The sequence below is a fragment of the Rhopalosiphum maidis genome, chromosome 1 (genome assembly GCF_003676215.2).
Source record: "Rhopalosiphum maidis isolate BTI-1 chromosome 1, ASM367621v3, whole genome shotgun sequence".
Lineage (NCBI taxonomy): Eukaryota > Metazoa > Arthropoda > Insecta > Hemiptera > Aphididae > Rhopalosiphum > Rhopalosiphum maidis.
Window position 1 is genome coordinate 1,832,824 of NC_040877.1, and position 27,828 is coordinate 1,860,651.

Here is a 27,828-nt window from a genome sequence, read left to right on the forward strand (position 1 = left end):
TTAATGATAATTTAAGTAAATTATTGAATTGAACCAATTTATGTTAAATTATTGTAATTAATCAATTTAATTATTTTGATAAATTTTAATCAAATTATATAATTAAATATTTTTTCATCGTTTTAATGGTTTTATACATTTTAATTACATTAAATTAATTTGTATAACATAATATATAGTTAAATATTTCAAAATTTTACATTTTTGATATCTAGTTTTCCATTTTGAGAACATTTAATATGATAGATAAATTGTATTATTTATTGAATGTATGTAATAGTTTAATGTTTATCTAATAAAAAGAAAAGTGTTATAAATTTCTTATTTACTTGTATTATGTACACACACATATCTAAAGAATTAAATGCATGTTGTAATATGAGAATACGTTACTTGTGGGTGGTAAAGTACAAAAAATATTTATATGAATATTGAAAATCATTAAATAGGTGTTTAATACTATTTTTTAATGTGTAGTTATAAACTAATTTCTGCTTATGTTTTATTTTAATGCAAACGCAATATTAAATCATTTAAATGGTAATATTTGTTGTGAAATATTGTATTATTTTATACATAATAACAATACGCCCGCCTATACAACATATTTTACCTGTTTCTAATTACTTTTTTTTTAATTTACCTAATATGCCAAGCCTGTAGTTTAACGTGACGACAACCAATTCCGCGTTGCTGGCTAACACTCGTCCGTCGTACGGGTTTCCGGAATTCCACTCATACGATTCTCCGTGTATGAAAACCAATACGGGATACTTGCGGACGATTCTACTCCCTAAAACAAGTAATTAACAAAAAGGTTATTGTGGTTTTCTTATTTTTATACCATAAATAATATTTTTTTACTGACAGTAAAAATAGCTTAACTCCCAGAGGAAGACTTAGCGAGCAATAGACCGCCGCCAAATGACGTTTTGGTCCAACGAGAAATTTACCATAAAACTCACGGTTTTACGATAATACCGGTTACAGCTATCGATCTATCGACGTCCGTCTCAGATGGTGTATGCGTGCGTATTTATTATTTTTCAATTTTACCTTTGGCTCTCAAACGAAAATACGCTACTAATCTTAAACTTAATACATATAGATGTTTTTTTTTCTATAAAAAAAATAACTTGTCTAAAACTTTACGTCTATATAACACAGGTATATAATATATATTTACAAATTCATAAACCGTATACGTATCCTCTCAAATACTCTTAGATCGAGCAAAGCCATATTATATTATATATACCTACCCGCAGGTATATATTCATACGTTGAAAAACATAATATGAATAATGGGATAAATAAGTAACAAGCGGCAGACCTGTGAGTTTTGAGATACGGAGACGTATTTTACGATATGGGTTTTTCTACTTATACGCGGTTGCTGTGTATACAGTGCATACTGCATCTAAGTAAGTCAAAGATGCTGAATATGAACTAGCTTTAAATGAATTCTACTCGAATACGACTCGGGCGTATCTCACATAAACTCGTATAATATGTAAGATTTGAATATGAACACCCGAGACGAAGCCATCATAAAAGCAAAATTACTGTTTATTTAGGTCAAGTAAAATGTATGGGAAAAATCCAAATACATTGTTGTTCTATATTGTATGCCAATCAATAGTATATGTCTGGATTTGGTATGTTAAGTTTTATGTTTAACGCACACAATAATACTGTTGGTATTCATATGCAATTGACGAAACGTGAAATAACAGGAGTGAAGTCTCATTAAAAATATTTGAACAATTTCCAATTACGTACTCGGGTCAGATTTCAGAATCAGCCTCGTGTAGCTCTATGTATACACACACACGCATACACACACACACCACACATATACACACATATAAATATTTATAGGTTTCATAATTTACTGGTGGTTATATTTTGTTTTCGTAAGCTTTGACAGCATTATTTCAATAAATTATGAGTGCTAGCAATTGATATTAACAAAACTTTGAAAGCCAACTGCTATTAATATACAGCAACTCTATTGCTTTTCTATTGCTTCAAGTGTATACCTAGAACTTTTTTTTTCAATATCGTGTCAAACATAACTTGTATATACCCGTTGTGCAGTTTTGCCTACTTCCAAAATTCAATATTGAAGTCACTGGAATAGTTTTCGAAACGTTCAATGACTTGTCCATTATTTATAGGCGTTCAACGAGGTCACGCGACATTAAGAAACTTTTGCCGTTTACGTTTTCAAACTTGTTACGTATTATATTTAAAAGGATTTGAAACGTTCGAGTAATAATACACTCACATACTTTATAAAGTTTAGGTATAAATTTGTAAAAAAATACCAAATAATTACACAGAAAAAATTGCTGAGTTACAATTAAAATCGAATTGCATTAGGCGTTTTATACACACACACACATATATATATATATATTATATTAAGCTAAATCACCGCTATGTTTATATACAATTATATTAATGGCAATACGAAATAGCACCAATATCTGGTTTATCGTGCGAAAATTGCGGTATATTACCGTATTTCATAATGTAATGTTTAAGTCTACTTAAACTCGGGCTTAGATCAGACTCGCGAATCTCTTATTTTTCTCCACGCGCGTTTTTTTAAGTGTGCGGGATTACGACTGGACCGGCTGGCGCACTATATACATTATACGTATTTTTATAGTGTCATATTATATCATATTTCGCGTATAATAATATTTATTATATCGTTTACACACTGAAAACATCCGAAATATACGTAAAAAAAAATTGCATTCGACCTCAAAGTCGTGATCATAATATGAGATGATCGCATACGATAAACTATAGATAATATGTAGCATAGTAAAGCAGTGATCTTTCGAATTGTTGTCCATCAGACAGCCACTTCGGGTCGGTAGTTGTCGAACTACGCTATTTTCATCGACGTAATACCACGCGGGAAGCTATTCAAAAAGGATTTTATTTTCCGTCCCACCTCGTAGCGTGTATACATGTATATTATCTATTGTACATAGTAGTTGCACTCGGTCTGCTCCAGACGTATAAGTTACCAGTGGTGGGTGGTGAGGTCTGCCGTCGAGGGTCGTCGAGGAACCACCGGCGAATAGGATTTCATGTCGGTAGGTATATAATATTATACTAGGTAACGGAAGTTACGAGTGTATATACGTATTATACATATTATATGTATAGGTATATCAAACACACGTCTCAGACGATTTATTAATCGAGGGAACGCTGGTAGATCGGTCGGTGTTCTCCGAATGCGGACGGGAAAGTGGTCGGAGAAGAGGTGAGATTAAAACTTTACCCAAAACACACTCTTCGCGAATACGTTATGTATATACATATTATACACACAGTTTTTGGACGGGCTAGGCCCCGTGTCCATTTAGGATCGCGTTACGGGTGCGGCACACAACAATGGAACATCTGTGTGCCGTACACAGCACAACATTAGGTCTGGATTGCGGTGGCAAGCGTGTGCCGCCTTAACCGTTGCGACCCAGTGTTTTGCGTTTTGTTTGGAAAACCCTATATACACATATACATTATACTGTATATATTTAATATGTATATTATATATTATGCTGACGGATTAACATGATACTAAACCGCGAAGACGTGCTCCGTGGACGTACACCGCGCCGGTCGAGATTGACCTACGCGCGCGGAGTCCCGTGTGCGAGGGGGCGATCACACTCCCGCGCCGCCACAGTTCGTATAAGCCGCGCGAGGTGTCTGGATCGTGGGAACGAAATTCTGACACAAAGAGCTCAACATTTAAATGAACACCGTGTGGTTTACCACGCATACGATAGCATGTTGTCGCACACGTTCAGAAATCGTACCGATGTCACGACGACAACGAAAGTAATAATAATATGACATTGAGTATAATAGTAGAAATTACTACGGTGCGATACGGACATACATATTATTGAGAGTGATTCATACAAAAACGGATGTATCGATAACGATAATAATATAGCACCTATATAATGGCAGACACAGACACAGGCAATACGACATACTTTATTGTTTTCGAATAGCATTTTTATTGTAAACAACGAACTTAAAGCAACAGTAATGACTAATACTAATACATTAATTCGTATTCTACGAGACAGATTACGTATGCCTCGTCAAAAGAAGTCTGAGCGTGTAGCCGTGGGTGGGAAATAGCGTCGCGTCGTGATTACGATTTTCCTGTTAATTCGAATTGCAAACGAAATACGTAATACGTATATACTGAATATACGTAATTTGCAATGGGGGAAAAAAAGTATAAGCTTTGTATTATGTATTCAGATATTCTGTAATGATAACAAATTCGCGCATTATTATAACGGTGTAAATGTGCAAGCCACGAGTGATTATGTGCGAACGATGATTATGATGAAAAGTTAATAATTATATTATAAAAATTACACAAAACAAAAAGATTTGAAAAAATCGTATGACAACAAACAAAAAAAAAGTTACTTCAAATGGTTATGAAAAGTATTTTTAATATCAATATTTGTGACGTTCAAACGACATATTATTATTGGTTTGCAGTAGGTACTTTCTCATAAAATAAAATAAATACCAGTATAATAATATAATGTGCATTTATAATTCGTATATTTATACGAATAGAATATTATGCACGGGGAACGATTTATTTCATAATTATTTATCAGTGATATGTTACCGAGGTTTCTTTTCCTCTTTATCGACTTTATCGACATCCCCTTTTGAATATTCCTCACTTCTCTATTTTCTGGCGACGTCTTATCGACACTCGGGGCTGATTAATGGCTTCCAAAACATATCGCTGTCATTAGGAACCCTTCTCTCACTTTTCTACTGACAACACAATCTCGACATTAACGCGAAGTCTGAGTTTTATCGAAAACCACTCAAAAAGCTGTTAAAAAGTTACATTCTATTCGTATATAAACATGCGTCAACGATATCTTACAAACATTGAAACACTTTTACAAATTTAACAGACAACCACAGTAAAATTGCTGAAATTTTAGTTTTAAAGAAAGAAATTTCATGTCTCCTCGGAAAATAATGTGTTATTTAATTAAAAAATGCATTATTATATTGAGTTGATGAGTAATTGTTATAATTTATAAAAACAATTGTATACAATTGTTATTAGACACGGCTAAGGATAATGACGAACTGTTTTAAGTTCCTCAAGAATTAAAATGAAAAAAAAAATTTCTAAATGTAATGTCGGCTATATAACACTAAAGAAACAAAAAAATTAATTGTTATTATACATTATATAGTGCAATAATAATTTTAAGTTGAAAATTCACAGCCATAAATACATATTAAAATAAAATATTATATGGAAGGGTGCACGAGTAAGACAAAAATATAAAATCTAATAATAAATAAAAACAATACGAAATTACAACTGTCTTGAAGTAACTCTATATTTTTTTTGTATAAACTGAGAACAAAAATTCATAATATAAGTAGGTGTAACTTAATAGCTAATGTCTAGATAATTTTTAAATATTCGAGTAATTAAAAATAATATTATCATTTTCAAATTGATATAATTTTGTCAGATAACGGTTCGTATTTCGTGCATATGGATATATGGGTGACGGGACTTTGCTTAATGATTCTTGAACGACCGATATCGGTCTATCTACGAGAATACACTTTTCAAATCGAATAATAATAATGTTTATACACAGAACTCGTAGGTAATGTTATTATTATATTACCTATATTTTAACCGACATGAGGTACGTTTCCAGAACAATTATTTTAATGGATACTCATGTTTTTGTTTACTATGGTATACAATTCTTGGCGGATTGTCAATGTGTATACTTAACTAGTGGTTTTATTCGCTAGACGGAATTAATTTTAATTTTCAGTCTCGTATAGTCGTAACGGTATTTTAACACAACTAGAAATTTATATGACATTATGCATTCGTAGGTAATTTATACGTCAACAATGCCGGTGGAAATACTAGGATTCAATTTTATCGGTATCACTAAGGGGCGTTAAAAACCGAGAACAACGGTTGTGAATCATCCACAAAAACATGTATGAAGTATAGCTGAAAGGTGTGTTTATATGTTTAGTTTGGAAAGGTCTTAGGTGTAATGAATTTTCCCACACACCATTGCCACTATTATATATATGTATCATAACATTGCATTGAGTACAGTTCTAACCGAAAATACAGAAAGAAATGAAACGAAATAAAACATATCTTGCAGCCATATAATATAATTATATTCTGTTATATTAAATATAAACGCAGTAAACGGTAAATCAAAAAAAAAATTGCTTATTTTATATTCCTGTTATGATAAATTGTGGATTTCACTTTTTTTCTCCACAAGTTGGAAAACAGTTAACACTACTAATAATAATATTTTTATCGTTGATGAATAATATTTTTTAATAAAGTACTTTGGTAACTCTGCTTGTAATATGTTATTGATATTTAGTTAAATTTGATAATAATAATAATCTAATAACTATTGTTATATACCAACAAATAAAAATAAAAATTCAATAGGAAAATGTTGTATTTTAATAATGTTTATTATAGAAACAAAGTAAATTATAAATAATCGAAAACCTTGTTGAAACGTACGGCATTTTTTTAAGATTTGAATAAAAATGTGTAGGTAATACATAAAAACCGTGGACTGATGCTTATAAATAATATCAATCAGTAAATAAAGCGAGGTGGACAAATAATAATTTCAAGATGAAAAAGAATAAAGAATTTAAATTTGATTTTAAGAGATATTACATGCTTTACTTTGGGACGACAGTGTTTATGTGAACAGCAAATGAAACGAACGGATCAAGGTCCCAGCGTACCATACGTGTATTGATGGAAAATACGGTAATGTTTTGAGTACGGGGAGCTTATTCGGGTCCGAATACATGCATCACGTTTCTCGTTTTAGCGAGCGGGAAAGAAAAAAGAAAATAATATGTTTCACCATGCGCGCGCGCGCACACTTCTATTTATTTTATCTCGTATTTTATGATATATTGCGGTAAGAGTAGTTTTTCAACGGACGACGGCCGTTTATGCCGTGTGAGGAGTAGCCCGAAATTCGATCAGCGTATAAAAGTATACGGCGCGGAACGGGACAGCGGCGGAGAAAGCGCGGCGTGCACGCAGCGAAAACACGAAACGTATATATCGAGCAGAAAAGAGCCAGTTTACTTAAATAATAAAATAAAAAAAAAAAAAAAGTGGAAAAAGTAGAAAAATAGAAAAATAGAAAAAAATAAATCTAGGGAAAAAGAATAGAGGAAAACTGCCCATAAAACGGTGAACTCCTCCCCGACGTTATTTTTATTTCATTCCCAGGCGTTACGGAGACCGGCGGAATAACCCTCACGACACTTTCGAATTGAAAAATCGGTTTTCACAAAGTGCTCTGTTGAGAATCGTATAACCGGGTCGGCAGCTGCAGTACTGCGGTGGACAAATGAAATGAAAAAAAAAAAAAAAAATACTGCGAAGAAGAAGGAAGAAGAAGAAGAAAAACGCCAACGTAATGGTGCCATCGCCCGCGATTCCGCGTGTGCGCGTATACACTACAGTTGTACACGTGTGTACGTGTGTAGGTACCTAACTGTATCGTTTCGGTTATTGGCCGACGTCGGATCGAAGGTAATGCAGTCGAGAAAGTGGTACCTGTACGCATAAACAACTAACCAGAATGGCTGACCCGACTAACAATGACCGATATGAGAATGACTTGATATGAAAAAATGTCGAGATCGAAAACGATTGTAACGACACAGAAAAACGTGGAATATATTATTATTGTCAGAAGTTTATAACATAGCGGGAGTATATTATTAAAAAAAATATTTAATCCGACGGATGTATAACAATTGTTTCTCGTAGGTACAAAATCGTTATAACTTTTCTGTCGTCACATCGGTGGAATTGCCGTTGATAAGCTCGAACGTACGATTCTTCAGTTTTATGTAAAATGCTTTGGAAACGGTTCCGGTAAAAAACTGTCACGCTTAATGCACCCGATACGACGACAATCGATTGTAATAATTATTATTCATTATTGTTTTGTTTCATTATTTTTCGAAAAGATATAAAAAAATTTCTTTCGATCTGTAAACGTACCTACTATAAAAAAAAAATGTTCATTATTATTTTCACAACCAATAAATGTAAAATATACGATAACCAAATCGGAAAATATTAATAAATAAATGATTTATCATTTAATTTTCATTCGGCACTAAAGAGAGGAAAATTAAAAAAATCAAGACTTTGTTGAGTGCGACGAAGAAAATGTTTGTTGATTGCGCCTGGAAGTGTTGACATGACACCAACTTTGTTCGAAATAATCAATTTCGTGGTACAAAAACTTTTAACTAATCGTAAGTACATTTATAAATATAAATATATACATATATTATATATATTCACAGCACACAAAGTTTTAATTAATTTAAACTGTGCACGTTTATTTTATGCACCAAATTTTATTTCTGGTGATCATTTTAGCACAAAATCAACACCGAACGTATTATTATTAATAATAAATTCGCGTAGACGTTTATTAACCGCGAGAATATGAAACAATGTCTGTCGCTATTATAACCGCGTTTCGCGTACGGCGAGCAGCAGCTATCATTGGTTGTTCGAGTAAAATAACAATAAACGTGTATGCATATTGCTCCTGTAGTGCAGAAAGTCAAAATTACACAGGAAATGTGGTTTGATATTATTATTATCACACTAAATTGCGTAAGGGAATGGGATTATACGAATCGAGAAAATATTATTATGCCTATAACACGTGGCGGTGTTTGTGAAATAACGTACGATTTATGACAATGGGTCCATAAACATATACTGCGTATTTCAAAACCGAACATTATGCACACGCGTAAAGTTTTGCGTTTCAAACTACCGACATTTTATTTACTTAGACATATTATTATTATATTATACTAGTGTATGTGGTATTATAACATTATTTACCTACTTTACACGGTAACCGAACTATTAATAATTTTCGTAGGACTGCGACTACCCAAATCCTAATATTAATTTATAACTAATAATGTTATTAACCGGAATTATGTTTATTATATATACTATTATGTAAATTGAGCAGGTTTAATGCTTGAAGTTCGCTAAAAATAAAATGTTATTTACATTTCAATCTCATTAGAATGTCAGTTTCAAACATCTATGTTCTATATAAACTAATAATTAGTAATTAGTATAAATTAAAATTTGTAAATATATTAAATAATAACATGAAAGCAAATTTGGCGATGAAAACTGATTAACATTTTAAGTCAAAACAAGAAAGTACTTTTAATCAACTGCTGTATAAATATAAAATATATTTATTAAATTACATTTTCCTTTTATAAATATTTTTACTTCCTTAACGAACTAAAAAGAATAAGTATACTTTTATGTATTTTCAAACCGCGTTGTTTTCTGGGAAGTACCTATATAATAACACAATAATAATAATAATAATAATAAATTCCATTACCATCTTACGGTCGAACAATATCGTATCTAAATCGATTTATTTTGGATAAATAATTTAAGAATAGATAGAAAAATAGTATTGATCTTAACATTGAAAAAAAAAAGAAGTTTTTTCTACCGTCATGAACATGATACAAGTATTATATCATATTAAGTAAGCTCGATGAACTGGAGTACATGTCTGATTAAAAGAAACCAGATTTTTTTTTTCTATTATAAAAAAGAATAAACTATTTAAAAAATAAAATAAAAGTGGGTCACGTCCCGTGGGTAAGATGACATATTTATTTTTGACGTCGAGAATTTTTCTATATAAAAAAAAAAAAGGATGAAAGAAAAGTTGAAAAATAAAATATTGCCGACCAGATATATAATATAATCGAATACTGTATTATTATAACCATTGTTTTCGAAAAACCGTTTCTATGCTTGCACCACTACAAGTCTACAACTATACCACAGCGATCCCTTCAATTATGAAACTTTTCCCTCGAGACTCGATTATGTATATAATAACAATATACGTATAATGTTGGTATACGGTGTATATATGTTTATACGTTACGATCTGCATTGCCAAATCAAATTTACAATATGGCCACTGCGCGATTTTACGTGTTTTTACGCTGTAGAGATCGATCGTAGCCACGTGGATGAGACGACGGTCGATAGAAGAGGAGTGGTAGGGGAGAAAACACCGTGTACAATACATTATAATGTTTAAGAAGAACATCCGTATATCGATATAAATAGTCTCGTATAATAACGTGCGCACGACGTTTGGGTACAAATTGGCTTTTAACCGTTGAGCGTTTGTGACGACGACGACGATGACAATGGCTGTGATCATCACCAAAACGGGGTTTTCGGGGAGAAAAATGCTTTCGGTACGCGCAATTTCAGAGCCGTGAGCACACGAGCTTGTTATAAAAATGTTTTGTACAAAAACGTTTCAAACATGATTTTTTTATCGACTTAGTTAAGGATTATTTTTCTGAATTTTTTTTTCTTGGAATCTATTTATTCCGTCACATATTTAAGAGTTTTTTTTTTTTTTTTTTAGAAAAAATGATTCTGTATACCTCATAAATATCAATACCCTAGATAAAACGTTTTGTGTTCCAATTTATAATTAAAAAAAAATTCAACGTCTAATAAACCAATAATAGAGATATGAGGAAACACAAAGTGCCATCTCAAATAAGTGTACATAATCATATAATAATTGCCATTGTTGTTATTTGTAAAGTACTTCACAAGTGGAATGCTTTCCAATATAGTAAAATATTTAATTAGTTGATAATTAAAATCAGTAGTTTCAATATTAATAATATTTATTTATTTTTTTTATTTACAATATTATATAAAGCTACTTTATTATTATTTAATTTGAAATAAATATGTTTTATCAATAGAATATTGATGAACATTTTGTTTTTAAAATATACAATTGAGAAGAAAAAGTTCTAAGCATTTTGTTTCGTAACTAGTAATTAATAATAAAAATGTTAGTTATTTAATATTCTGAATACCTTCTAAAATTAATATTTTCGTAATATATTATATAAAATTAAATCGATGGAACAAAACTTCGTGAATTTTTCGATGCCAAATATTTCAAAATCACTTTGGCGGAAAGCACGTTTTTTTTTTAAAATGTTTAAACCTTAAAAACGTTCGACTGAACAATTCTAATATCGTCGCATGGAACCCTTTGATTCCAAGTCCACGTAACGGCCAAATACACGAGAGAACGAGAGCAGCGCGAAAAACGTTAGAAGAATGCAAAAAAAAAAAAAAATTAACTCATATGGTCCGCGGCGAAATCACGCGGAAAAACGGTTGCGACAACCCTCCCCGGCGGTGCACTTGTATTTTATTGCGGCTATACTGTATGGGTTCGTGCTTTGTGTACTATCGTTTGTTCGCCACGCCGCCGCCGCCGCCGGACCGAAAACGAATAAGTCTCGAGTGGGCCACCTCGTACCGGTCAGGTACATACATATAGTATACAAGACGTATAATAACTGGTGGATTATATTATGTTTCGCACGTGCCCGCCGGACGTAATGACTTTGCGAGAACGTTTTCATTTAACTGACGCGCCCTGCACCGGTGTATATTATTATTATTATTATTATTATATTAATATCTGTGCAGCGGCGGCATAGGTACGCGCGACGTTAACGACCGAGTGGACTGGTGTGTGTGTGTGTGAGGTGTGCTGTGATGGGTGGTGGTGGTGGTGGTGGGTCGGCAAATCGCGGAATACGCGTCATCATCAATCATCGGCGCGAGTGTAATAATAAGAACGTAGGTATAGGTATTTAAAGAAAAGAAAATATATTATATTAATTTAGAATGTTAAAAAAATAACGATTTTTCAATTTCTCGAAATATGAACTCTGGACTTTTGACGTTTTTGTTAGATAATCATAATAATATATTTTTATACGATCGAGTATGAAATTTATAATATCTCAGAGGACTGCTGCAATGTGCGCACGACGAACGAAATCACAAACGCGTTATTACTGCAACCGTCTTATAACAGATAAGAACAATAAACGACGGTAAAGAATTCCACAGAGTATTGCACTGTACAACCGTAGATAAATATAATAATATATAAGATAAACACGAATACTACTCGGCAAACACAAGTATTGATTTATGTGGTTAACTACGTTCATATATGACTCGATTTGTATTGCTGATTATTATTGAAACTCTTTGACATTTTATAAACGATGCAGGTACGATAAACAGGAATTATATATTATAGGCGTTTTCTCTGGTTTCGTTCCGCACTTGAAAGTTGCGACTATTCGATTAAGTTTTCTAAAATAAAATTAACTATTTATTAGAAAAAATACTGTGGAAAAGACCTACAGCCGGTTGGATATAAATACACGAGTATTAATATGTTACTTATACATTTTAATCGTGTGTATCAAGTACCGTGGATCAAAACGAGTTTTCATATGACTAAATGTTTAACTTAAAAAATGTCAGTGGATATTATTATTATTATTATTATTATTATGAGTGTTTTCATCGTGTTCCTTATATACGTATTGAGTTCAATACTCCTGTGTTGACCAACCACTCAAACACAACAATTACACAAATAATAGTTGAGCTTGTGATCCTGTAGAACATTATATGATTAATATTTAAGTGCATTACCTGCAGGTGTAGTGTTCACGTTACACCGACTGTTGAATAGTGTTGACTGCGAAGAACATAACTCCCTTTCGCAGTTTAAAAGTCTTACTGATCTTCAAAAATATTGCTTATTCTCGGCGTCGCTGATATTAATACCATGCCTGGTTGTTTACACTTTTCAGTAGCAAACGATGATAAATATCGTTGAAATAAAATTACTTTGTGTAGTATAAGTTTAATGTAAGAAGTATTTACTGGTACAATGGCAGACACCCCAGATGATGTGGTATATAGGTTTGACGGTAAAAATTCCGTTGGTTTTTTCGTTAATATTCATGAACTTGAAAATATATATTATATAATACATAAGTAGTCGAAATGCACGAATGCATTACCGGAAGATGGTTTTACAACACCTGCGCCGTCGACGAGCCGAGTTGTGTGCGCGCGATTCTTTTAACCTTTTTGCCAATTTTTTTTTTTTTATTACTTTTAGTGGGTGGAAAAAAATGTGAACTTTGAAACTGCCGCAGCTAATGGTCTGGAAACCCTTTTCTGCTTTTGTCGTTTTCTACTATCCTAGCTACAGGATCCTTTATTTATTTGTTTAAAGTTACAAGCGTAAAAGGGGAGAGACAGAGAAAATGTTAAAATAGATAAAAGAAGAAAAAAAGTATACCTACCTATATAAAAAAAAGAAATTTGGATTTCAGTATGTTCGATAACAACGTCGCGAACTGGTTGATAGTGTCGTTATACGACTTTAAACGATATTTAATATACCCACATCATAATATCACATGCATGCGGCAAGTAGATAATATGACGCGTATAATACAACATATAAGTATAAGTATATAATATTTACTTTGTATGCATCATGTGTAACTCTGATATTGTGCGACCATTTAAAAGTTCAAAATAATCGTATTATTTCACTTCATCATTATTTTTATTACAAGAATAAATTTTATATTATGTATAATAATATGTATATTATAATATTTATAAATAAAAAAAAATAATATATTTTGGCTTATTCCTATAGTGGTTCTTTATAATATGTATATCAGATGTACTTCAAAATGAAAAAATAAAGACATAGCAAAGACCTTGTTTTGCAATGAGCGACCAGATCATCTATTTAAGTCGACGTTTTAAATTATTTTTTCATTTATCATGGAATTCATAAGCAAGCGCTTCAGTGATGAGTAAAATTTTACGTATTACTGTTGCGCAATAATATTCATTTTATTGTAGCTTGGCTGAAATTGACATTTAATGGTTTTAATAATTGTGTTTTTTAAAATTGTATCTATTAATTTATATTTTATTTACTGACTGTGCTTTAAATGCGGAATAACTGAATACAAATTCAGTCGCTCGAGTCTAACAACATGAGTTTGATTCACATTTAACGATTTACATGAAAATAATTAAAATATATTATCGTTTATCGAAATGAAGGGTATTTGTAAACTCCGCGAATTGTTTACTTTAATTTAAATCGAAACCCATACACATACACGTATAATGTACATATATGCATATGTACCCTAGTGATTTGGTTCAAAAATATGTGTATATACCTACGAGGCGCGGTTCATATATTGTTCGTCGGAGCCCAGACATTATAAAAACAACAAGTATAAAACGTTCGAGTTTCCAATCATTTGAGACTGTTCTTATATTTTATGATAATATAATACTATTAAAAAAAATTGCATTTATGCCAAAACGTTCGACAAACCGAGATGTTTAATAGTATCCGATGTCGCACCGCCCCGGAAGCATTGGTATGATTATTTTAGATTGACATAGATAGATTGATATTTTCTATGGATAATATAATATTATACAATGAACCATCGTCACTGGAGTATACCACAATACCCACAAGCGTATAACATCCCTGTATAGTACAAATAATAATATTGTTATATTATATCGAGTAAAGTATATTTTTTTTATTAGTTTTTTTTTTTTTTATTGGTATTGAAATGATATAATTTCTCCTTTGGCTACTAAGGCCTATAGCATTATATTTTATATATACGAGTAAATTACATCAAATATATACAAATACATATCAAATAATTAGATGTTCGTGAACATTGCGATAAAATAAATATTGGCTATATTAGTTTTAATAGATTTAAGTTTGTGAGACGTTGTGTTGTTTTAGTAGGCGTCGGATTCACATACAGTCTCCATTTGATTCGATTTGGCTTTTTTGAAAATTGTATTTGTTAATCGTGCAATATTATTTTTAGTACCCACCAATTTTAATTCAAGTCTTATTAATTATAGAGTTTAGATTGTTAGCATGTCACCAACTCAATATTGTATTATGACTTCCAGTGTGGATGGATGAGTTTGAATATTTTTGATAAGGTATTTAAATCGTTCAAACTTTATGGTATTTTTTTTTTGTATTATATGCTAATCTTGCTAGTTCATTTATATTTTCGGAAAATTTGCATTTTTTTTTTGTTTGTGTTCCTTAATAATATTATTTGTTTGTCCATGTTTATATTCAGTTGCTGTAGTATTGTTTGTTCTTTCACTACTACTTTGTGAATCATAGATGTGGACTGATGAGTTGGCTTTTCTTTTAAGTACTTTGCAGTTGTTTATGGGACTTATTACTGTATTTCGTTCTTGAACTAATTGTGTATTACCTTATATGTTGGAAGTTTGGGAAATTTGACTAATTGGAATTGTGTCTTATTTATTATCAATAATAATTGATATGTTATTACTTGTGATAGCATTGCCTGTGTGGTTTATTTCGTGTATACCTTTCTAACCTTTTTATCATTTAATTTTAGTGCACTTTAAGGAGGTATGGTTTTTTTCGATGACACTTTCATAAGTATTCAATGATTTGTGTTATCATGAATGATTGCTACTAAAGTAGGTAGTTTTTTAGTCTTCTGGTATTATATATATTGATGAAATGGTTTGAACTATTCGCAGAGATACAGAAATGCGTATTGAACAAATTATTGAGAAAAAAAAGTACATTTGATTTCAAAATTTAACTTTTTTATTATTAACACAATCATCATACTTATTATTTAATTAATTAATTAAATAATAATAATAATAGATGTTAACATGTATTCCGACTTTTAGATTAGAAATAAGGATAACAGGTGTTATGTTGACCGAATATAATAATAAATCGCTGGACAGAAATTAGAAAATATAATTATTTTGTTTAGGTTATGATATCTTTGTATTTTGATTGGAGTATTGATTTGAAGAATAATTAAATACGTGAGTAAGAATGTAATAAGCAAGTATTTTTTATTATAACATTTAAATTTAAATCGATTAATAGTGAAAAATAAATAAATAGCTTAGTCCCTGCAATTAGAGTAACCCTAAGTTGGGATAACGTCTATTATTATTATTATTTAATTAATTAATTAAATAATAGGTATGATGTTTGTATTAATAATAAAAGAGTTAAATTTTGAAATCAAATGTACTTTTTTTTCTTAGTAATTTGTTCAATACGCATTTCTGTATCTCTGCGAATAGTTCAAACCATTTTATCAACTAATACTTATAGAATTACTCAGAATATATGTTTTGATATGCTTACATATAAAATTTAGTATATTTTTAATAATGTTTTAATGTTAAGAAATATATTATGTCAACGAATTTAAAGCGATACTGTTACACGATATTATAATATTATGTTATATAGTCTGTTATAATAATGCAGAATAATATAAAATATAAATAGTATTTTTTAAGTATAGCTCGCTGTGGTTGAATTATACTTCATTTCGATTCATTACGTCGAAGCCACAGGAAACAGAGTCGAGATAACAATGAAACGTATACATCGTAAAATTATGTATTATACTCGTACGCCCGGGTCTTTTGCTTTTGTATCGATACAAAATGGCAAACTATTGAACGTTGTAATCAACCGTAGGTACAATACAAATATACCGTACAGATAGAAAGGTAGGCACCGTTTAGGTACTTCTGTTCTAGTTACATTATTTAGGGCCTCTGAGTAGTGTAAGCCAAAGAGTATATTATCCGGTACAGAATATACGCGGCTAACGTCGACATAATAATATAAAAATCCACTAACGATTACGTGTTATTTCCGTAATACCACGTGTATATCTGTGGTATATGTACGTAATATAAGTGTATAAACACACGCGTTGTAACTGGAGCACATTTACGTTTGAAATGATAATATATGTTTACCCGATGCGAAAGAAAAGGAAAGGCCGTGCGTTACCGTAAACCCTTAAACCATTCGCAAATCGAGTTATCCATCTTGGAGAGCAAACGAAGAAACAAGGTCAAAAATTAAGTTGGTTTGTTCAAGAGTTCTCGTATACCTACATACAACGGGCCGATTCTTTATTAGCACTTTTAATAAATGTGTACCTATACGTTTACTAGGGTCGAAATCAGACGTCGTGGTACGCGGGGGAAATGTAATTTCGTAGAGCATTCGCGAACGGTATAAAAATATATAAACGTGTACCCACCTATACTCGGCTGTATACGTTCGGATGGGGTTTTTTTTTTTTTTTTTTTAATTTGGAACGTTGATATTTATCAATATCGCGGCAAAAATAAACTAGCAAATAATTACGAGAGCTTATATCGCTTTATTTTATATATTATATTATTTTTAATTTCCGATAAAAAATTCAATCACGTACACCACGTGCCGCAAAATCCCGTAATAATAAACAAACGAGCACGTTTTGAATACGTAATTTTTGATAACAAAAAAAAAATAAAAAGTAAAAATAGGAGAAATAAAAATCGAAAATAAAAAGAAAGTTGAAGAAAGATGAAAAATAAAAATAAAAAAGAAGAAAAACAACAGTAGCCGAGTGTATATACTCTGTCGTTCACCCCATTCCATCACCGACTGCTGCCGCCACTGCCGGCTGACTGATGGTTGGCAATCGCATTCTGCAGAGCCTTACACAATTTCTCCGAGCGTGTTCCTCTATCTATATCTCTAACTCATTCGTCCCTCCGCTTCATTCATCCGACCATTTCGCATGTACCTTTCGACGTCCATCTCTGTCTGTCCGTCTGCCTGTATATGTGTACGTCTGCAGTCTCTGTCTTCATATCTCTCTCCGGGCCGTCGCTCTCACACAAGCGACGACGACGACGACGACTACGGCGATGACTACGACGACGACGGCGACGGCGACTTACGCGCTGTTGTTATATTCAAGGCGAGAGATAAATTCACCACCAGGGACATTCCTAACAGACATGCGAAATGACTAGCAAAGTCACGGTAAATACTTTTATGGCGGTGGCCATACATTTTCGTGTGCCGCGCTACGGATGCAGTTTGTCCGTCATTATAGCAGGAACCGACTATTTTTATGCGCGTACATTTTTTTCTCGTCTGTTTACGTGATTTTGTTGCTGAATAATGTTTTGGGCCGAATTGTATTTTTTTTTATTTTTTTAAAACATTAGGTACTTACGGATATCCCGACCCGGGTATTATGAGATGCTACACGCGGTGTAGGTAAAATAATAAAGCACTGGTATGGAGTTCGGGTTTGCCGTACTTGTCCCGTCAGCTGTTTCAGGGAAACCCGTAGAAAATTTCTCCGAAACGCCTAAACTTTCTTCGTGTAATCCGATTATTTCATTTTCGTAAAATGCAATTATAAATCGAAGTTACTTCGAAAATTATTAACTATATTATATAGCTGGTATGATGGTACAATGTTAACGAATTTATTATTAATATTATTTAATCTTATAGCTATCCTTTATATTAAGTTTTTCTAAGAAAATCGACCGGATTTCCACGTAAATCTTATTATGTCCAAAAAAAAAAAAAATTATATATTACAAAAAGAATGAAATATAAAATATATTCAATTAAATCAATATTTTATTTGAAATAAGTTTATGTATAATTATCTTTTTATCATTTTATATATTATACAGGCTGTCAAGAAATAATGGGTAGTTGTATTATTATTTTACTATTACAGCGAAAAACACACCGACTTAACTTTTTGTGTTTTAATACTTATACTCACAGGTGGTGGAAACGTATGTAATAATGTAATTATTTTAAATATTTAAATATTATGTACAATACGTTTCGTATGAAGAATGGTTTACAATTTATAGAGATAAAGCTGTTGAATAGTATATCATTAGGGATCAGAATTAAATCGATAGTTCTCGAGTACTGTAAGCTACTTAATGAAATCAAACAGTGAAAAAAAAAAATAACAAAACCAACAGAAGAAAACAAAAACGGTTTAACCTTATATGAAAAAAATACGCGCAAAAAGAAATATCGAACTCAGCTATTTTGAAATATTATTAGTGAAACATGAAATATATAGTTTAATACTGCAATTTCTCCGTTCATAATGTTATTATGGAGCGACGCGTAAAACGAACCGCGGTGAGCCGCATTCTCGCACAGGAAAAACACATATAACACCGATCGGATTTAGAAAACCACAGTATATTCAGAAGCGCGCAGTAGTACGTGCGTGCGCGGTGTCGGATAAGTCGACGGGGATGGGATTTCGGAAAAACCACTAGAATATAGTACTCCGCTTCGATATCGTCGTTGGATGTGAACGGTTTACACGGTTTACCTACGACAATCATCCGTCTGAGCATAAATCCTAATAGAGACCGGAATCGAGGTCGGATACGGTCTTGGAAATATAATAACGCGTACAATTATGCATAACTACACGCACGCGGTTCGCAGGCCAAAAAAAACATGATAATATACATAACGATATACATATTATAATATGTTATACGAAAAAACCGACCAAAATCTCGGTTAGCCGTCAGCAACGGCCGCTGCGCCACTTGTGTGGTATTCAAATAAATATGGGACAGTTTTTGGTCCCCGTCGACGTGTCCGTGTTTACACGCGCACACACGGTCCGGTATAAACCCTCGACCTCGCCGCCGCCGCCGCCGCCCACGCCAACGGTTCGGCGTGCGTGCGACACTCGTATATATTTATATTATACATACATACATATATAATATACGTGATGTGTATCCATTTCATTTATATGATAATGCGAATAACTGACACAGAACACCACTTGGCCATTTGTCCGACACGCGTTATGGCGTCAGGATCAGGAATGCGTTATTAGTTCACTTGTTCAATGTAAATTCCGACTGATTCTCCTCTCTCCGTACACACTTACACATACATACGAACACGCACATTATATCGTGTGCATGTACGAGTAACCGTGTGATTGTGTGTGTAATTTACGTTAGGTAGCTTAAATACACAATGTATATCCCATCCCTTCCACGTATACACACACACCGAACGCGCAATATACACTTACATATGCCAGATGTCATGTTTGATTAATGCAACTCTGGATGCTATTTCGACGACGGCGACGACGACGGCAACGGCGACGAATGACGACTCGAACACTCTCGCACGCTATTAGTCAGAATGTATTTCCGCTCTAAACCAATATCGGAAACCGGTCGTTCTGTATAAGTATATATATACTGCCGAGCTATAGTCACTCACAGCGTAATGCGCGCAAATAGACGCGATAGTGCGCCGTTCTCCTCAGGATATTAAAAAATCATTTAACCTAAATCCGTCAAGCAAACGACCCGTAGTCGCAATATGGTTTCAGTTAGGTATTTTTTTCAAGTCCTATATTACGTTGTCAATATTAACATTTTCGTCAACTAGGAAATTTAATTAATTTTTTTCACTTAAAAATCTGAGTACTTTATAATATACGCATAATTTTCAAATATATTTTTCTCTTCAAAAACCAATTAGTTTTTTTATTTTCTACAAGAAAACTCTGCTGGTAGAATTTATAAGTAATTTAGACGGGATTTTTTTTTTAAACACATTTATAGTGTTTTAATTAAATAAATAGATCCCTTGGTTTCGAGTAAATAATAAACCATAAGTAATATTATTATTAGTCGTTCTAACAATATATAGAGCTTGGACTGATGAATTTTGTTATCTAAGTACAAAATCATTATTAAAAAGAGTTACCTATATATTTTGTATTTATGCCGTATTGTCTATTATTATATTCGACCTTAAAAGGATTACTCTTTTATTATAAAACTTTATTTTTTGACAAAATAATAAATCCTATTTATATCTTGAATTTTTTCTTAAGTTTGATTACGTGTTTAAGCTTACTTTTGATGTTTTATAGTTATATATTAACTATATTATTACTAGATTACAACATAAAACTATAGCCTGATGAGATTTTGATGATACACTTGCACTGATGTTGCGTGGTTAAATTGCATACGAAGTTCCGATTTACAGTGTTAACTATTTTAGAAGACCTTATACTTGATCGTAAATGTACAGATTGGCCGAAGTTAACACGAATCGAATTATTAGACTTCAATTTGTCTAACACAAAATCTTTTTGGATATCATTATATTGCATATCTCTGTAGTCATAGGTGTGGGCGTGCGGCGTATAACTCCTCATTAAAAGGGCATACATATTAATAAATTAATTATATAAATATTATAATAAAATGTGATATAAAAAAATTTAAGCAAAATCAATGCATATATGCAAGTCTTATCCTGGGACACTGCACAGCCGAATCAACGAAAATAAAATAACAGGAACAACGCATTGTTTATGTGTTGTACACTAACATATAAATATATTGTTTGTATTTCTATATCTATATAATATAAAATATGCACATATAAACGATGGAATGCTATATTATAACGAATTCTAAAATATTTAAAAAAATTACATGTCTCAATATATTAATATAATATTATTATAACGGCATGACACAAATAGTTTACCAATAGCTTACACGTCCAATCATTGTCTGGTCGATATCACGTGATTCAATATCCTCTTGTTTTCGTAGCAAACGCTTATTATTATTATTTTTTCGGAACCCGGAGCATCCGCATATTGGTCCACCACCACGTACGGCCTCATTCTTTTGGACAAAAGTGATAATGGGATCCCCGAGCGTTTCTGATATATTATTACATACACATTATAATCGGTCTCGTTCGACCAAATTCGTTTTAAAGTTATCACATAAAACTATATCTTATCTGTGTGCTGCGCCGCAGGCGGGACTTATATTATTGTTCGCCGACAACAAATTTTAAATCCGGTATCCACCCTCTAACCCTTTCGAGTGCCGCCCAATGGTCGTATTAGAAAACTATTTTTATCGGCCCGGTCGCGTCCTATCATAATAATATATATTATATTTTATACTATACAATAATGACGTAATTTGAAATATAATAGTTATAACCGTTGTCCCGTATAAAGGGCAGCGGGCAGCACTTTACTGGTTTTTTCGTCCCCACCGTGGTCCGTAGCACCGGAAAAAGTTTCCGGTCGCACGGCGGTCGCACCGACGTCTCGAGGAAAACGATGAAGTTTACCCGCTTTAGCCGGCCGCGATTTACGGCTCTGCACATTGTTCGCAAAGTCCGACGTGCCGACACAATGCGCCGTGACTAGTAGTTACCACACTATACGACTTTCTACTGATTTTAGTGATTGTTGCGGCGGAAAAAAATGTGTCAAACTATAGCAAGTATTTTTCAAAATACTTAGCGTCAGCGGCGTCCTTGTAGGTAGAAACGCACCGGATTTGGCGACAAACGTTATTTAGTGACCAGACGTTTATTATTATCGATAAGCGCTTTGCGACTAAAACAAGCGATTCAAGTGGTTTTCAAACACTCGTTTTAATAATTAATACTTTGCCCATAGTTTTTGTCAACAACTATAAATGAATCGAAATTGAAAAAAATAATTTAGTTTCACCGAAAAATGTATTATTATTGTTCAAATTTACGTTAGAACATGCACGTGTGCAATACATGCAATTAAAAAAAATAAATTATCATTATTATTATTTTATATAATATATAAATATATTAACCTAATCATAAATTGCACTTCAGCGTATTGTAATTAATTTTACTTCATGAAATTGGCTACGTTCTGTGATTTATCTTCGATTCAAAATAATTAATAGTAATAAATTACCTGAGAATTTGATTTCTAAGGAGACATTTACATAGAATAGTGTCAAGACGGTTCTTACGCATTGAAAGCACAGACAAAGATGATGGAAGGGTATATGGGTTTTGCCTTTACGTTTCAGAAAGCTTAAATAATTATACAAACAGTTCACAATAGTACCTAATGCAGTAATGCATAGTATTATATACTTAAATTTGATTTCGTACAATTATGAAAAATCAAATAATTTCCATATATTTGTATTCCTCATAAATTTACATTTGTAGTTTAAAATATTTTGATAGTAATATTGTTAAGTAAAGTTAAACTATTATTTTTCACTATGTTATTTGATTAAAAATAGTTTAACTATTTTATTATAATTATCAGTATGTCTATTTTATTTTTTTTATCGTGATTACTCAAATCTTAGTAAAGACCGAGAAGTTCGAAAATGGCTCTGAAAATGAATACATGAATATACTGTAATATTTATTGATATTATAAACACGTTCTATTTTTTTTTTCTTAAGGTCTGGCAATATATTGTTTTTCGTCACGTCGTCAACTCTACATTGTTGTTTATTATCATATTATTGTGTATAAAATGAACTATTGTATCAGTCAATTGTATTATTATGATGAACTTATTATGATTTCACGATTTCCGTCTCTATATAGTTTAATATTAAAAAAAAAAATCATAATAATTTTACTAACTTCCAATACCACTCAGTTTTGTTATGAATACAAATACTGCAGGAAACAAACCTAATATATTATGTAATGATTGGAAGTGCTCCTAAACAATATCCTCTCGAAAAATAATAAGTATCGCGCATATTTGTTTAAATTTTAGTTTAATTACATTATAATTCGTATATCAATCATCAATAAAAAATAATAATATCAAAAATGTATTTATTTTTTAAATAACAATATATTATACGAGATTTCATATGTTTATTAAATGATGAAAGTTTCAAGTTAATAAGTTAATACAACTGCCATTATGACTTTATTAACATCTACTGTATAGGCAGGGCCGGCGGAAGGCACGTGCGACCTGTGCGATCGCACAGGGCGGCAATTTTTTTAGAATTTTAGGGGCGGCATTGTTTATAAATAAAAATATGTATTTTTCACCACTACTCACTGTAAATCTAAAATAAAAATAATGCTCATTATATTATTTTGACTGGAACTGTGTCATTGTATGTAGTACCTAAGTAAGAGCTATTAGTAGATAATTAGGTATAATATAATGTGCGGGCAAGCCGCTAGCATTGTCGCTCGGCGTGTTTCGCGATTATCTAATATCTTTATGGTTTCCAATTAGTAAACATGAACCGAATCAAATCATGATAAAGATCCCCAAAATCGTATATACAATAATCAATACTCGTAATTTATTGTCAGCGATACAAACTAGTTTACTTATGACGATTGACAACTATCGAACTATACGTACCTAGTATAATGTCATTTGTTAACGAGTCGTAGTGTCAACGATTATAGAGTGCTGTGCATTGTGCATATTATTTAGTCGATCAACATTCAACATTCAACACGTCATATTTTAATATTAATAATTTGGTGAGTAATTTTTTTATTTTAAATAATTGTAATATTATTAATATTAAGTAGGTAATTTATGTAAATACAATGAAAAATTAAGAAAAAAGAATACATCCCGATATCTGATTTTAAATTTTGAATGTATTTATATATTCCTAATATATTTAGGAAGTGAATTTTTAATTTTCAAAATTAAAAACCTATTAGCTATATTATTATTTTATTATTTGGGTTGACTCTAGGAATTAGGATAGTCAATAATAATAATTGTATTGTTTGTTTGGGGTTTTGAAAAACTGTATTATTTTCATACATTGTGTTCTCATTTTATGTAATTCAACCGTATACATACGTCAACATATATTTAAAAAAATTTTAGTAAGTTACCCTTTTTTTAAAACTATCACATTTTTTTTTTAAAGAAATTTGAGATGATTTTTGTTAGAAAATGACAAGTGTCAATTTTCATGTTTCTCGGCAAAAATATTAAATACAGACTCAAAGATCATTTATCCATGTTTTAGTGACATGCTTATTTTTAACAAATTATATTTTTTATTTATGTAGTAAAAAGTTAAGAAAGCGCCAATATGTCGGATGGTAGACAGCGACTTTCAGGTGCAGAATATAGGAAAAGAAAACGTGAAAAAGAAGCTGTAATTAAAAAACAGTCTAATTCTATCAAAAAATTTTTAACGGGTTCTTCCTCTTCATTAAATATTTCAAATGCTGTAGTTGTACAACCTAGTGAAGTTGTTGACTCTTTCTCAGTTATAGATGCCACTGTACCTTCTGAAACTACAGTAGCCAAAAGTTCAACAGAAAATGTTATCAGTACAGACCCTGCGGAATGGCCTTTAATTATTAATAACGACTTTAAAACATTGTTGGTTGAAAAAGGCCCTCCTGCTCCGTTAAATGCAAATTTTGTATTTCCTTCAGATGATCAAGGACGAAAATTCACACAATTTCATTACAAACGAAGTATGAGTAATGGAGAAAATGTCACAAGAACATGGCTTGTATACTCTATTTCCAATGACGTAATATTTTGTTTTTGCTGTAAACTATTTGATAATTCAAACTCTAAGTTGGCTTTAGAAGGGTATAATGACTGGAGGCATTGTACACAAATGTTAAAAGGACATGAAACATCAAAAAATCATTTGACCGCATATAGTACATGGTTAGAATTGTCATTGAGGTTAAAAAAAACAAAAACAATTGATGACGTAAACCAACGTATTTTAGAATCTGAGTGTAGGCATTGGAATGAAGTTTTACAACGTATCATGTCGGTAGTACAATTTCTCGGTCATCAAAATTTAGCTTTTCGTGGATCATCTGATCAGTTATTCAAACATAATAATGGAAATTTTTTAAAATTAATTGAACTTATGGCTAAGTATGATTCTGTGATGGCTGAACATGTAAGAAGAATAATTAATAGTAAAAAAAATATAAGCCATTATTTAGGAAAAGATATTCAAAATGAGATGATTAATTTATTAGCTCAGTCTATTAAGTCTCGCATAGTTACTATGGTTAGCGAAGCGAAGTATTATAGTATTATACTAGATTGTACTCCTGATATAAGTCACTCGGAGCTCATGACTATTATTATTCGTTTTGTGTCAATTGAAGATTCAAAAGTTACCATACGTGAACATTTTCTTGGTTTTATTTCAGTTGAAAATAGTACTGGAGAAAATCTATGCGATGTACTTTTAAATATATTACGTGAGCTGAATATACCTTTGAGTAATATGCGAGGACAAGGATATGACAATGGAGCCAATATGAAAGGTGTGCACTCCGGAGTCCAACGGCACATTCGAAATATTAATCCACGTGCATTTTTTGTTCCTTGTAGTGCGCATTCCTTAAATCTTGTTGTAAATGATGCCGCAAAATCTTCAAAAGAAGCTGTAGCGTTTTTTGATATAATTCAAAAAGTATTCAACTTTTTTTCTGCCTCAACTATTCGTTGGCAAATTCTTTTAAAACATGTTAAAGAACTAACACTCAAACCATTAAGTCAAACCCGGTGGGAAAGTCGAATAGACGCACTTAAACCGTTTCGAAATTACATAGGTGAAATTTATGATGCTTTGTTTGAAATATCAGAAAATATAAATTTAGATCCGATGGTAAAACATGAAGCTGAATGTTTATGTAATCTTATTAAAACATTTAAATTTATTTGTTCTGTTGTCATTTGGTACGACATACTTAATCATATAAATCCAGTTAATAAATTAATGCAAAAACCAAATTTTGACATATCTTTAGCTTTGGGCATTTTAGAAACTTTATTGAAACATTTAAATGAACTGAGATCTGAAGAATCTTTTGAGAAAATGATTATAGATTCAACAGCACTTGCGACGGAAATGGGAGTAGAGTCTGTTTTTGAGAACTCACGGGGTAGTTAAACCACGACGTACTCGTAAACACTTTGATTATGAACACAACGATGAACCAGTTATTGACCCAAAACAGCAATTCAAAATACATTTTTATTACTTTACACTTGATGTAGCTATAAATAGCGTGAATAATAGATTTGAACAACTAAAAGAACATAATAACAATTTTTCGTTTCTTTACAATATAAAAAAAATAAAAAATCTTACACATGAAGAACTATTAAAACATTGCAAAGACTTACAAATTCTTCTTACCGATGGTGATTCAACAGATATCAATGGAATTGAAATGGCCCATGAATTAAAGCCAGTATCAGCTATGGTTGATGATAACTTAACACCTTATGAACTCTTAACATTTGTGATAAATGCAGGTGACTTTGCACCAAACCTATCCATTGCCTTACGAATTTTGATAACATTACCAGTATCAGTGGCAACTGGTGAAAGAAGTTTTTCGAAATTGAAACTTATCAAAACATACTTACGCTCAACAATGAAAAACGAACGACTTTGTGGTCTAGCCATGATCTCAATTGAACACGAAGTTGGTCAAGAATTAACAGAGAAAAAGTTAGTCGACGATTTTGCTAAGTTAAAAGCAAGAAAACATTTATAAAATTATGATTTATTGTTGTATGAATTATTAATTGTAAATATGAACTACCATTTATTTTTATAAATGTAAATAAAAAACTTTTGTGAAAAAAATATTAAGTGTAACAATGTAAAATGTAAATAAATAAATTGATTATTTATTTCACCGTTTAAACTCCTATTCTCCTACAATTTAGTCCAGTTTATAATTAATTTTGTATAAAATAAATAATACTATGTACTAATTATATGACAAAAAGTATTGAAAGGGGCGGCATTTTATTAACTGCACAGGGCGGCAAAATACTTAGCGCCGACCCTGTGTATAGGCACTTAATCCCATTATACTATTATGTACATGGATGTTTGTGTGTAGCAGTGCACAAACAACATTTTACAAAAATATTGCACTGCAATGAAGGATTTTGTTGAGAAACGAACGGTAAAATAAAATAAT

At 31.7% G+C, this 27,828-nt stretch overlaps 2 protein-coding genes across 2 annotated transcripts; both read left to right on the plus strand.

Annotated features, from left to right (window-relative positions):
* The first annotated feature begins 24,935 nt into the window (after window positions 1-24,935).
* LOC113553643 (zinc finger MYM-type protein 1-like) lies at window positions 24,936-26,780 on the plus strand. The gene has a single exon (XM_026957126.1). The coding sequence runs from the start codon at window positions 24,936-24,938 to the stop codon at window positions 26,778-26,780; it is 1,845 nt and encodes a 614-aa protein (XP_026812927.1).
* Window positions 26,781-27,063: 283 nt separating this feature from the next.
* On the plus strand, window positions 27,064-27,488 carry LOC113553719. The gene has a single exon (XM_026957244.1). It carries the CDS (start codon window positions 27,064-27,066, stop codon window positions 27,391-27,393), a length of 330 nt encoding a protein of 109 aa, XP_026813045.1. The 3' UTR covers window positions 27,394-27,488.
* The last annotated feature ends 340 nt before the right edge of the window (window positions 27,489-27,828 follow it).